This window comes from Bicyclus anynana, chromosome 16, assembly GCF_947172395.1.
Source record: "Bicyclus anynana chromosome 16, ilBicAnyn1.1, whole genome shotgun sequence".
NCBI classification, from domain to species: Eukaryota; Metazoa; Arthropoda; class Insecta; order Lepidoptera; family Nymphalidae; genus Bicyclus; species Bicyclus anynana.
In genome coordinates, this window is record NC_069098.1 from 2545646 (window position 1) to 2559092 (window position 13447).

Below are 13447 nucleotides of genomic sequence, written 5' to 3' on the forward strand. Positions count from 1 at the left end.
AGCGTAATTTAACCTGCATGATTCCCATTCCCGTAGGAATATGGAGATAATATATAAGCCTTCCTTGATTAATGGATCCTCTATCTTACAGTGAAAGAATTTTTCAAATCGGACCAGTAGTTCCTGAGATTAGCGCGTTCAATCAAACAAACTCTTCATAGTATAGATACTAGCGGACGCACCGCAGTTTCACCCGCATAGTTCACGTTCCCGTGAAAATATAGCCTGCGACACTCACAAATAACGCAGCTGTCAAGTGTTAGAAATATTTTGAAAATCGGTTTTGTAAATCCAGAGAATACCACATACAACACCATAAATTTTGTCTTTTTAACACGCTTATATTAGCTCCACTCGTAACTATGTATGTAAGAAAATCAAATCTTGGAATCTTAATTTGACCCACTTTCCGGTCTTCGATTAGAATGAAATTTTGCACACGCTCTGAGTTCTGATGACGTATTGTTTAGTAGTTTCGGAGCCTATTCAAGACAAATAAACAAACAAACAATCAAATATTTTCTCTTTATAATATGAGTATAGATAAATACAACTATACAGGTAAACACCAGAGCTCATCACACAAATATTTTCCATTTGTAGGAATCGAACCCGCGGTAGGTGCAAAAAGCAGGGTCACTAAACACTGCGCCACGCGCCCGTCACAGATGGCCCGCAGAGCGGGGACACGATGCGTTGCGGCGCCGCATCGCAAAGATTTCACCGTATCAGTGATGCGGCGCCGCAACTTTGTTATGTCGCAGCTGCGCTGTAGCAGCATTGGACAGTCTGTTAATAAAGTAATGTTGTGACGCATAAACAACTGAGCGGTGCCGCTCCGACGTCGCAACGCTTTCACCCCTCCCCGCCTGGTCTCAGTGGTTGCAAGTCCGGTGCGGCGCCGAAACGCATCGTGTGACATGCAAACGACGCGCCGCCGCAACGTATCGTGTGCCCCCGCTCTAACTCCATAATTGTAGTACATTTTGTTAGACACATTCCTTGCCAAGACACATACATACTGCGAGATAGTATTTTAAGTGTGGGTGTCTTAAAAGCTTCCGCAGAGTTTACGAGTCAAAAGCCATCAAGTTTCATTAACTGGAAACCTTTGGATTTACGTTAGTGCATCGGCAGATTGGCCTCGTTCCATGTAAACACTCGTATCTTTGCTGGCGTTGTAAAAATGCCTTCGGAAATTCCTTCAACAAAATATTTAAAAAAAAAAACACCCAAAAATGACAGCTACGAGTATTATCACGTTTTTGACGGCCTCCGTAGCGCCTCCGTAGCTTTTATTAATTAGTCCAGGTCTGGCTGGTGGGAGGCTTCGGCCGTGGCTAGTTACCACCCTACCGGCAAAGACGTACCGCCAAGCGATTTAGCGTTCCGGTACGATGTGGTGTAGAAACCGGAAGGTGTGTGGATTTTCATCCTACTCCTAATAAATTAGCCCGCTTCCATCTTAGATTGCATCATCACTTACCACTAAGTTGTAAAGAATGAATGAAAAATTTTCTTCATTTACACACGTAGAGAATAAAGAAAATTCTCAGGTATTCGGTACACGGTTTCCTCATGATATTTTTCCTTCACTGACCTTCACTTCCTAAACTGAAAAGTTGGAGTTGCATCATGTCCCAGAACAGATTCGAACCTACGCCCTCCGAATCGAAGGCAGAGGCCAAATCCTCTAGGCATTACAAATCTAAGTACCTACTCGTAACTATTAATATTAAGATTTAAGTCAGTGAATAACAAAAATTTTGATTAGCTAAGCCAGCCATGAGTGAACAAGATGAAAAATATAATAAAGATTAAATTTGTTTCCAACTCAACAGAGTAGCAAGAATCTGAAAATCTGTAATTCCAATAACTCTCAGATATTTGAAGTTCGCTCGTGATAGCGTAACTTTGTGAAAGAGCCACTTCAATGACATATCAGCGATTATTTTTGGCGAAATTGGATTACAGATGATATCTTTGGCATGACAAAAGTAGGTACATATAAGAATCAAAAAATGATTTTTGCGAAATTCTCTTTTAATAAAGCCTATTGTGATGTGATGTTCAGCTCATCCGTGGATATATCATCATAGTCCACTAGATTTAACCTCTGCCTCCGATTCCGAAGGGCGTAGGTTTGAATTCGGTCCGCGCTCCAACTTTTCAGTTATGTTCATTTTAAGAAATTAAATTTCACATGTCTCAAACAACGAAGTAAAAATATCGTGAGGAAACCTGCATACCTGAAAATTTTCTTAATTCTCTACGTGTGTGAAGTCTGCCAAACCGCATTGGATCAGCGTGGTGGACTATACAGCGTGCTCAGCAGTGAACCGAAAATGAGTTGATGATGATGATGATACTAGTTCAGCTTATTTACACAGTATAGATCCTGCTTATACTCCCCCTACCCTTGAAACCAGCTACCCCCAAAGTCATAATCTAAACACCATATATGCCTATCATACTTGCCAGTAGCTATGGTAGGAACATGGGTCGACAAACTCTCAGCTTTTATAAAATCATGAAGATCTGACTATGAAACAGGCTCTCAATCTTTTTCTTTCTGATTGTGTACCGTAGGCTCCTTAATGGGACCTCAGCGGCGTCATGGGGGGGTTTGGGCGAGCGCAGAAGCATCGCCTGATGGGGCCCGAAGGCAGAAGCAGAGTAGATGGGCGGAACGACTCTTTATAGGACTCTCTCAATCTGCCGCTAATTCGTTCATCATTAACATCTGTGGTCGTGAAAGACTTTAACAATATCACCATAACCCGCCAACCCGCAATGGATCAGCGTGGTGGGGCTAAGCTATTTTATATGGAGTTCTGGTTTGTAGTGGTCCATTAAAATATTTAGGCTGATAGAGATGATAAATATTCTTCACATATTCTATTTTAGGATAAAAACGTTTGGATCATGCCGCGTTGCAAGAACCAGCTCATGACTAAGGGCCCCGTATTTCTTTGAAACTAGTCGGGCATATTCCGTCGTTGTATCACGTAAGTTTTAGCCGTGTTTCATAATCAATTAATACGTTTTCCACTCTTTCATTGCATTATCAATTAGTAAGAATGGTTACAACATACGGATGGGCGCAATTATCAGACAATTTAGTAACAAATCAAACTGACCAGTCTAGTAAAAGCAATTCCAGAAGCCAGCAGAAGCAAAAGTTTAAATACCCACTGGTCGGTTCAAAACTCGCTGGCTCTATGTAAATCTTTGCCGATTGGACTGAAGTCCCAAGTCTTATTAATTGAACTAACGTGCACCATGACTTTAGAGGGACAGTCCTGATTTATATAAATAGACAATATAGAGTTATTGATTTATTAAAAAAAACCTAAAACTCCAACGGAAAGGTAATCTAAAAAACCTACCTTTCACCCCAAAACCGGAGCATCCTCAGGAGCATTCTACAATGTTAATGTGAAAAAGATTTTTGTCGGATCTGATCGACATTGTCACTGGTTTCAGCGGGTTATCACGGTTTTCATACATAATGAAGTTACACAATGTAACACCTGTTTTTTAACAAATGGACATGTAAAATAAAATATTTACAAACATTTAGGGGAAATTAATATTGTAACCATAATTGAATATTATGTGCCAATCGTACAATCTTTTCTTGTTTTAAATAATAAAAAATATATTTTTAAAGTTTTAAATGAAATGTTTTGGTTTATTGTTTGAGATTTCCAGCAAAATAGGTTTTAGCTCCAAATCCCCTTATATATTCAATAAGGAAACTTGGCCCTAAGTATGTTAGTTTGGACTGATAATAATTTTGATTAATAGATTGCTAATTTAATAACTATCCCATTATTGAAAATAAAATAATGGTGCATCTACTTATTAAACACCTAACTTAATATACCTCGCCTCTTATTGGTTTTGCAGAGCTAAGTATTTTACAGTAAAAATACTTTTACACTCCGGATTTTACTTTGCTTCAAGATTTTCAAATCGGAATGCATTATTTCAGCGAGTTAAAGCTTATTTATAAATTGGATATCGAACGAACGTAAATGTGATTGCAACTAGGAAGGATTATTTATCGAAATTCTTTTGTACCCGAGTACCGTTTTTGAAATGCGACAAAATGCACAAACTTTTTTATATCACCATCATCGAAGTGGACTTTACTATCTGAGTCTTTGAACAGTGCGTGTTGGCAGTGATGACTTACGGATCCGAGACCTGGTCGCTAACTGTGGCCCTCATAAAAAGGCTCAAAGTCGCTTAGCGGGCGATGGAGCGAGCTATGCTTGGGGTTTCTCTGCGTGATCGAATCAGAAATGCGGAAATCCGCAGACGAACCAAAGTCACCAACATAGCTCAACGACTCGCACGTAAGAATCACCTGTAATACAAAATAAATAAATTTAAATCGCTTTATTGGTTCGGGAACTATGGTGCCAGCCAGACAGACACGTCAAACTTATAATACCCCTATTTTGCGTCGGGGGTTGAAAAGGCAAGAAGGTAGTTTATTGTTAGAAGACAAACGCTAGGACGAATTTTGCGACATGGCCAGATTAAGGAGGTCTAAGGGTAGACAAAGTCGCGGGCGTCCACTAGTTGAATATAGAATAGTTTAACCTAAACTTTCCACCAGCTTCTTCTTGTATTGATAAGAGTTGGAGCATACTAATGGGAACGTCCAAGTTTGTCTGTTCGAAATTCAATGTGATTGGTAGACGTACACGCTTTAAATGCAATTGTAAACTCATAATTATGCGTTTCGCTTAACAAAACGTCCACGTTTGCAGTCCGCCTTAGGGTCATAGCACACATGTGAATTTGGAAAGGCATCGGCACCTTATCAACTCGAGCTTGAGAGTACTTTGTATGAAACTCCTTACTGCAACGCACAGCAATAGGAATGGGAATGATGACTAGGTTTGAATATATTGATTTTTATGATACATTCGGGTAAATAAGGTCAATGTTAACTAATTTATACACAAAAAGCAAAGATTGCCTGGATATTTGCAAAATAAATAAGATTATAAAATTTCAAAATCTATTAATTTTTTTTATCGTAATTAGATGAAAATTTATACAGTTTTAGCTTCCTTACATTAAATGTGACATTTTTCAATAATGAACTATAAACATAAACGCACAAATAACAAAGATATTAGTAATTTTGTTTGAAAGCCCATACAAACCTAACGATCAGCAAGCCAACGACGTCACTAAATCGTGCCATTTTGTATGGAGCGTTTTTCAGGGATCCGCGGCAGCGCCGCAAATCTGACCATTTAAATCCCTGTAGCTCCGAAAGTAATGATCGCGGATACCTTGTTACTTTTACAAAATTGCTTCGCTATTAGTATAATCTTAATTTACATACAATTTAAAAAAATGTCATCATCCCTATTATTACGGCATCGATTAGTTTCGAGGCAAGCTTACGCCCGTTTGCATCTCTCCGTGCCCGAGCACGCTTTCTTATTCTTCCTTATGGGCTGTTTCCGCACTTGGTCATGTGATAAGCCATTGCAAAAATGGCAACGATTTATTCTATCCAGCTGAGCTCGCACCAGAAGCTTAGCAGACCGCCCAGGTCACCCTATCGCTGAGAAACCAATGTATGTAAGCATAACATGTATCGGTGCACATCTTGCAAGCTCTTTATCTTCGTGCAACTTTGCCCTTCTCACCCTTCCCACGTGTCACCTTGCTGTCAACCTGTTGTTCGGCGTACCATAAGTTCGTAAGAGTTATTTGAGCTCGTACCACCGTCACCTTTTTACCATCGCACTGCAAGACACCGGGTCGGTTTCTATCCATACGTCATTGAAACGTCGTACGAGTCGTACGTTGAAAGTCGTATGTCGTACGAAGCGATTTGCATATTCGTTTCTTATTCGCATGGCCAGGGGTATGAAATTACTCCCGAAGTCAGTGTTTCCTAATTCTTGGGCCTTGAACCTGGGCATCTACAAGAAGAGAGCCATAGATGAAATGACGGCGCGGCGATACGGCTGCCAACCCTTTCCGAGTTGATTATGTGTGCTATGATCTTTAAAGTCCATGTTTCTGCTAGCTACATGTCTCATCCGAGCAACATTATACGCGCGTAAATTCCTCTGTCTAGACACGCCTTTAGTGCCCCTGTTAAGTAAAGTGTGAACTTTTACACTTTTTTGTTTCAATCCAATTCAAGTATTTAAAGGTTTTGTGTTTTGTTTGCATTGTACTTCCAGTTTAATGTATCTAGTTTATAAATTATAAAACTTTATGCAAATCTCTTTCATTGCGATTCCTTTGCACTAAGTGTTAATAAGAGAAACTTACCTTTCGCTACGAGTAAAAGCTTTTTGAAGTTCAAAGTGTTTTATTCTAATCCTTGTACTATAGCCTTAGAAGGCTATGGTTTCTGGGGTTATATCGTACTTCAGTATATTATTCTACATGATGGGATAAGCCTTCTTCCTAAGTAAATATCCATCTTCTACGGCAGAGGTCCTGTCGACGTGGAAAGGCGTCTGATCTTAAGAAAGCTTTTTTTTTATTCTTTACATTCTTTACAGGTTAGCCCTCGACTGCAATCTCACCTGATGGTAAGTGATGATGCAATCTCAGATGGAAGCTGGCTAACTTTTTAGGAGGAAGATAACAATCCACACCCCTTTCGGTTTCTACACGACATCGTACCGGAACGCTAAATCGCTTGGCGTCTTTGCCGGTAGAGTGGTAACTAGCCACCAGCCAAATTAGATGTAAGGAAAAAATATAGATATTAAAAATGGAAATTCCACGCAGATTACTACCGGACACTTGCGTTAGTAATACTAATCTAATAATTATCAGCTTGATACACTTTGGTATTGACACACAAAGTTTCTGATCAAGTCTTGCTAACTTACAAGTCTTGCTAACTCATATCCTGCGAGAGACGTTGAAGGATATAGCAACTCACTTCAGAACGCATATTCAAACACAACGGTCTATATCACAAGATGTTGCCAACGTACGGCACTTCAAACAACACGGCCACGACACCATCCAACAAGCGGTGGTACAAACGAGAAAATAATTTATAGAAATGCTAGTGTATTTCGCTTGTAAAATAAAGTCGTGGCCCCGCGATAACGACGCTGTACACTTTGTCCACGGTGCCTTGTTGCGGCTTCTACTACCCTGCGAAACTTCTGGCAGCTTGTTGCAATAAATACTGAGCATAGTTGTCTTCCAAGCGCTAACCGTACCAGTTTACTTTAGATTTAGAGCTAGCTTGAAACATAACGGTAAGGAATGTGCACTGAAACCTCTCCAGTTTGATCCTATGTTCTAGCTCACTTTGAATTTATAGTAGCTATTAATTAATTCGTAACAATATTATCAATGTCTAATTACATTAAAGTTAATCACTAATTTCCGTCGGTCACGCCATAACTTGAGAACAATTTAAATGATCCCAAGGATATTTTTTAAAGATTTCTGATATTTTTCAATTATTGGAATCGAACCGACGGCCGTGGATGCAGAAAGCACGGTCATTGCCTACCTACTGCACTACGCGGTCGTCATTGGGTATCGGATATCACATCTACAAAGCATAAACGTCGTAGACAGAGCTCTGTTCCCGACTGTTAATTCCTCCGAGACTTAGTTTTTTTTAAATTTTATGACAAGTTAGCCATTGACTGCTGTAATAGGTACATTGGCCCCAGACTACAGGGGCCCCTTACGTGTGAAACAAAACAATTGTACAATTGAGATTGTGTTTCTTTTGTGAGAAATCTTTACCCTTCATTTAGACTGTAGCAGCTAACAATCTTAATCTAAACCTTAAGAGCGGCAGCACACAATGCGTTATGACGCCGCGTAGTAATAAAGTAATGTCGTGAGCGGTGCCGCTCCGACGTCGCAACGCTTTCACCCCTGCCCGCCTCGTCTCGGTGGTTGCAAGTGATAAACGACGCACCGACACCGCTCCGACGCCGCACCGCCGCCGCAACGCATCGTATGCCCCCCTTCTAACCCGAACTCTTTCACCGCAAAGTAAAATTGGCCGTTTTGACGGCCTCCGTGGCGCAGTGGTATGCGCGGTGGATTTACAAGACGGAGGTCCTGGGTTCGATCCCCGGTTGGGCAGATTAAGATTTTCTTAATTTATCGAGGTCTAGCTGGTGGTACCGGCAAAGACATACCGCCAAGCGATTTAGCGTTCCGGTACGATGCCGTGTAGAAACCAAAAAGGGGTGTGGATTTTCATCCTCCTCCTAACAAGTTAGCCCGCTTCGATCTTAGACTGCATCATCACTTACCATCAGGTGAGATTGTAGTCAAGGGCTAACTTGTAAAGAATAAAAAAAAAAATCTGACACAAGGCCCCTACAAGGCAAGCTACGCCACTGATCTCACTTCATATTAAGTGTCGATGCAGTCTAAGATAGAAGCGGGCTTACGTACAAGTTTATTCTATAATACCTCTGACGGTTACGACGACGACCTATAAAAATAAATTAATAATAATGTATCTATGTATTATGATAAAATCTTACTAATATTATAAACGCGAAAGTTTGTATGGATGTTTGTTACTCTTTAACGCCGCTACTACAGGCGATTTGACTGACATTTGGAATGGAAATAGATTTTACTCCGGATTAACACATAGGCTACTTTTTATCCCGAAAAAAACCATGGTTTCCCGAAATTTGCGAAAAACTGAATTCCAGACGAACGAAGTCGCGGGCGTCCTCTTGTATAATATAAGTAAAATTAAAAAGTTGCAATGTTTTCACTCTTTGGTTTTAAGTTTACTACCTATCTTTAATCTGTGGATTTTAAATTGACTTAATTGAAAATGTCCACGTTATTGACCTACATGTAATTTATTTTCGTGAATAATTAATATTATTCGTCTAAATTGTCATGTATCTTAGGAATATCCGTATAAAACACAAGTGGAATGAACGTGGAGAGGAGTACAACAGTTTCAAGCGGAAGGAGACCTTTGGATCAAGATGAGTTGGCGTTTAGAAGGGCGGCATTACGGTCCGCCGTGCTTTGTGTAGGATGGATGAAATTAGTAAGTTTTCCGATGTTTTTCATAGTAATTAATTGATGAAAAAGCGGGTAGTTGATTAGATAGCAACTATCATCCACCATCATTATGACGGCTGCGTGGTGCAGTAGATAGTGACCCTGCTTACTGCATCCACCGCCTTCGTGGTTACGGTTCCCACAACTGGAAAATATTGTGAAAATATTGCGTGGATGTTTTCCAATGTCTTGGTGTGTTCTTTCGCATTATATTAGTATGGATAAGAATAATTTCAATAAATTTTATATTTCAGATATCTGCTATATGCTTTATAATATTATATTTTCTTGTATTTACTCAGAGCAAGGAGTCAAATATGTCAAAAGTTATACAATGAATGATATTGGCGATTATTCCCCTAATCATTATTAACGGGTTGTTTTTATTTCTGGGTGCACTAGAGGTGAGTGTATTTTAATTATCTTCTTCGTTAATATGCAATCATCATCATTAATATAAATATAAATAAAATTGAAGTGTCTGTCTGTGATATCAAAATAACTGCTTTTTCAAGTGTCTTAAAAAGAATGGCTCAAGTGAAGATTATTTATTTATTTATTATTCTACAAAAAACACATTTAAATTAAGCCTAACCATAGTGCAACACAAACCACAGTTGGTTTTACTGTGCACTGGTTAATATTACATTACAACAAAAGAGAAGAATAACAAAGAACAATCATTAGCGGGTAGTTAAATAAATATCGTAAAAGTGTGAGTGAACCACTGCTGCGACGCTACACAGGCTGTTCCAAAAAGTATTCCTTTAAAATCATTCAGCATTGAAAGTTAATAAAAACAGTAATATAATAATAGATAATTACATTTTCATACTCTTTAAAAGTTCCGCTTGCAAACCAACATAACATTCATTTATTATTCCCGTCTTTCACAATGAAATTGCGATTCGTGTTCAAGGAAAATGTCGGGAATAATTTTAAAATCACGTTTCACATCCTCCGATACTTTTTACGGGATACTTTCTGGGTATCCGAACCCGATCTGCTGTACAATAGCTTCGTTATAACTACTCGCAAGTTACAGACCGAAAGCGTGCAGTACCTAGTCAGATTTGCATTGTTTTATAGGTAATGTCCTTTTCATGAAAAAAGTCCCCCAGAATCCAGACGCGGCGCTAATGTCTTTATCACGCTGATTGTTATTTGGTAATGGCGGTCTTATTGTCATTTGTGTAAGGCGCTGACAATTTTAGTTCAGGTTTTAGACGCGGGACTTATTTCATGAAAATGACTCTAAGTACGATAGCAGGTTTGAAAGGTCCAGATCCTCAATTGTCCAAGTTAAAAACGTTTATTTTTTTAATATTTTCTACAAGATATTCAAAAGTGTTCAAAAAATCTCAAGAATTTTAAATTACGTGTTTCATACACACTCTACATTTACAGGAGAGAACATGGGCGCTCGAGGGCGGCCTTTGGCTGTAATGTTAGTGGTGATGGGCGGATTGCACTTTAACTGTACCGAACTTTTGACATTCCACTTTTAATTTCCATAAGTCCTAATAGTAAGGGAGCCGAAGAGGGGATTTTTGCAGTTAGAGCGCGTCAGATAAATATGAACTATTTGTATATATATTACTTTGCACGTTGTTGACCAATCTGAAAGTATACTTTTTCAAACAATTTTTAAAATTGGATAAATATAAGAAAGTTATGATATAAAAAACAAAAAACTATACCAGTCGAATTGAGAACCTCCTCCTTTTTTAGGAGTCGGTTAAAAACACGTTTCACACTTGCCTAATTTAACAGGGGAGAATATGGGCGCTCGAGATCGGCGTTTGGCTCTGTCTCTCGATAGCGACGTATAACTCGGTGCTGGGGGTGATGGGCGCATTGCACTTCGTCCGGACCGGACATTTGACAATGCACTTTATGCTCGCACTTATATTTGCTGTTTTGGCGATATCACTTTTCGGTAAGATACTAGCTTGCAATTTGTTACTTTAAAGGAGATGGTCCAAAATAGGGATGATGACAGTTTTTTAAATTGTATATAAATTAAGAGTATACTAATAGCAAAGCAATTTTGTAAAAGGAACAGGGTATCTGCGATCATTACTTTCGGAGCTACAGGGATTTAAAGAGTCAGATTTGCGGCGCTGCCGCGGTTCCCTGAAAAACGCCCCATACAAAATGGCTCGAAATAATGACGTCATAGGCAATGTAATGATCGTTAGATTTGTATGCGCGTTCAAACAAAATTACTAATATCTTTGTTATTTGTGCGTTTATGCTCATAGTTTATTTATTAAAAAATGTCACATTTAATGTAAGGAAGCTAAAACTGTATGAATTTTCATCTAATTACGATAAAATATTTTTAATAGTTTTTGAAATTTGTTAATCTCATTTATCTTGCAAATATCCAGACAATCTTTGCTTTTTATGTATAAATTAGTTAACATTGACCCTATTTACTCGAATGTATCATAAAAATCAATATATTCAAACCTAGTCATCATCCCCATTGTATGGAGCCCAAGATCAGTCATTGTACCCTACCGGAAATAAATGAAGATATTTTTTTAACTGTTTTTGATTATACAATAATCTAGGAATTCACTTTAATTCTTTCGAAATAATATTCATTATCTCCCAAGAAATGCAACATTAATATGGGTAGTAATGGCGCATAGATGACGTTTTCAATGCATTAATCGATTTGACGTTTACTGTCATAATAAATTTTAATAAAACTCTTGTAATTTTTAAATTTTGAATACAAGAGTGGACCTCAAATTGACCATCTCCTTTTGGTCTATATCAACAACCTATAAAAACAAACATCAAGTCAACGGAGAAATGTCATCTACCTACTGTATGATAGCCACGACGGGTTGTCAGTAGGCACCGGATGACATTTATTACATACTCGTAGAGTCTCAATTTCGTTTATGACTACCGTCAAAGTTAGTGAATTAGCCTGCTGATCCTATTTCATCATTAACAACCCATATTAGTCTCCTCCCAGAATGAAAAGGGTTATGCTAATAGTTACCACAACCACGCTGGCCCTATGCGGATTAGCAGATTTTCACACATGAACAGAATTAAGAAAATCAGGTATGTACGTTCCCTTACGATGTTTGTCCTTCACCGTTTGAGACACGTGATATTTAATTTCTTAAGATTCACCTAATTGAAAAACAAACCTACGCCCTCTGAATCAAAGGCTGAGGTCATATCCACTACTCTACCACCGTTTTTACATAATCAAAACAGCACTTTTCTGAATTTTGAATTATTATCCCAATGATTATGGAACCCTGTTACATTGTATTGAGAATTTATATTTTCAATATGAATGTATACAAAATTGGTGAAGGGCTCTTCTGAAACATGTAACCAATTACTCAACAAAGTAATTTGTTAAAAATCTCCTTTGTTATTAGAGATTCCATTATCAAATAGAAAAGCTTTCGAGCTGCAATACTTGCTTTATAAATACTTCCTTGTCTTTTATCATCAGTGGCACTAACATGCGATCAACGAGATAATCTCGTGTAGAGAAACAAACTTAAACCAATGGATGTGCAACCACCGCTATATCTTTCATTGCGTGAATTTTTCAAATAACCAAGTATTAATAAAAACTAATGAAATATTTTCAGGTGTCATGTGCCACGATGTTCTATTGATCTATACCTACAAAAGGCATCTTAGATCATCTGTAATATTATAGATTGTGAAATTGTTTTGTAATTTATAAATAAAATAAAATACATACAGTTAAGTCTTTTATTACCGACTAGCCGATGGTCCGCGGTTTCACCTACGTAGTTCCTTTTCTCGTGTCAATACAGAGATAAAATATAGCCTATGATAAGTACTTACAAATAACGTGGCTTTATAAACGTAAAAGATTTTTCAAAATCGGTTAAGAGGGTTCAAGATATTACCACTTTTACCTATTTAGTATAGAATAGCTATATTATTACTTAGTATAACTTTGTTTATATTAAGCTTCACATGAATATATAGTTTACCTAATTAAAAGGTTTAGGTACTTTCTAATAAACAAAGCAAAAAAAAATTGTTTTTAATAAATTTAAAAAGTTTAATTGTAAATGTTTTAATTATATCGTGAAATTATAAAATAAATGTAAGTATATGAACCAAATATAAACAAATTAAATACCATAAACTGAACAACAGTCTCGCATAATTTGATAAATTATAATTGCATTCTAAAACTATTCACGACATGTAATAAATAGCTCCAAATAATAGTATAGAAAAGTGTCACTGCAAACAAAGCAAATCTCGAACCAAATATAGATTTAGAAACAATCACACTGTAAATAAACCCACACAAGTTTATAAAACAGTTTAGAGCCAAATGTAATAA

The 13447-nt window shown here is 37.8% G+C and overlaps 1 protein-coding gene across 1 annotated transcript; it reads left to right on the forward strand.

Moving 5' to 3' along the window:
• Nucleotides 1–8941: 8941 nt before the first annotated feature.
• On the forward strand, nt 8942–12781 carry LOC112056592 (uncharacterized). Its single transcript, XM_052886310.1, is given in 4 exon segments — nt 8942–9061; nt 9330–9479; nt 10849–11014; nt 12711–12781. Coding segments are annotated over 4 exon segments (507 nt in total).
• Nucleotides 12782–13447: the final 666 nt, after the last annotated feature.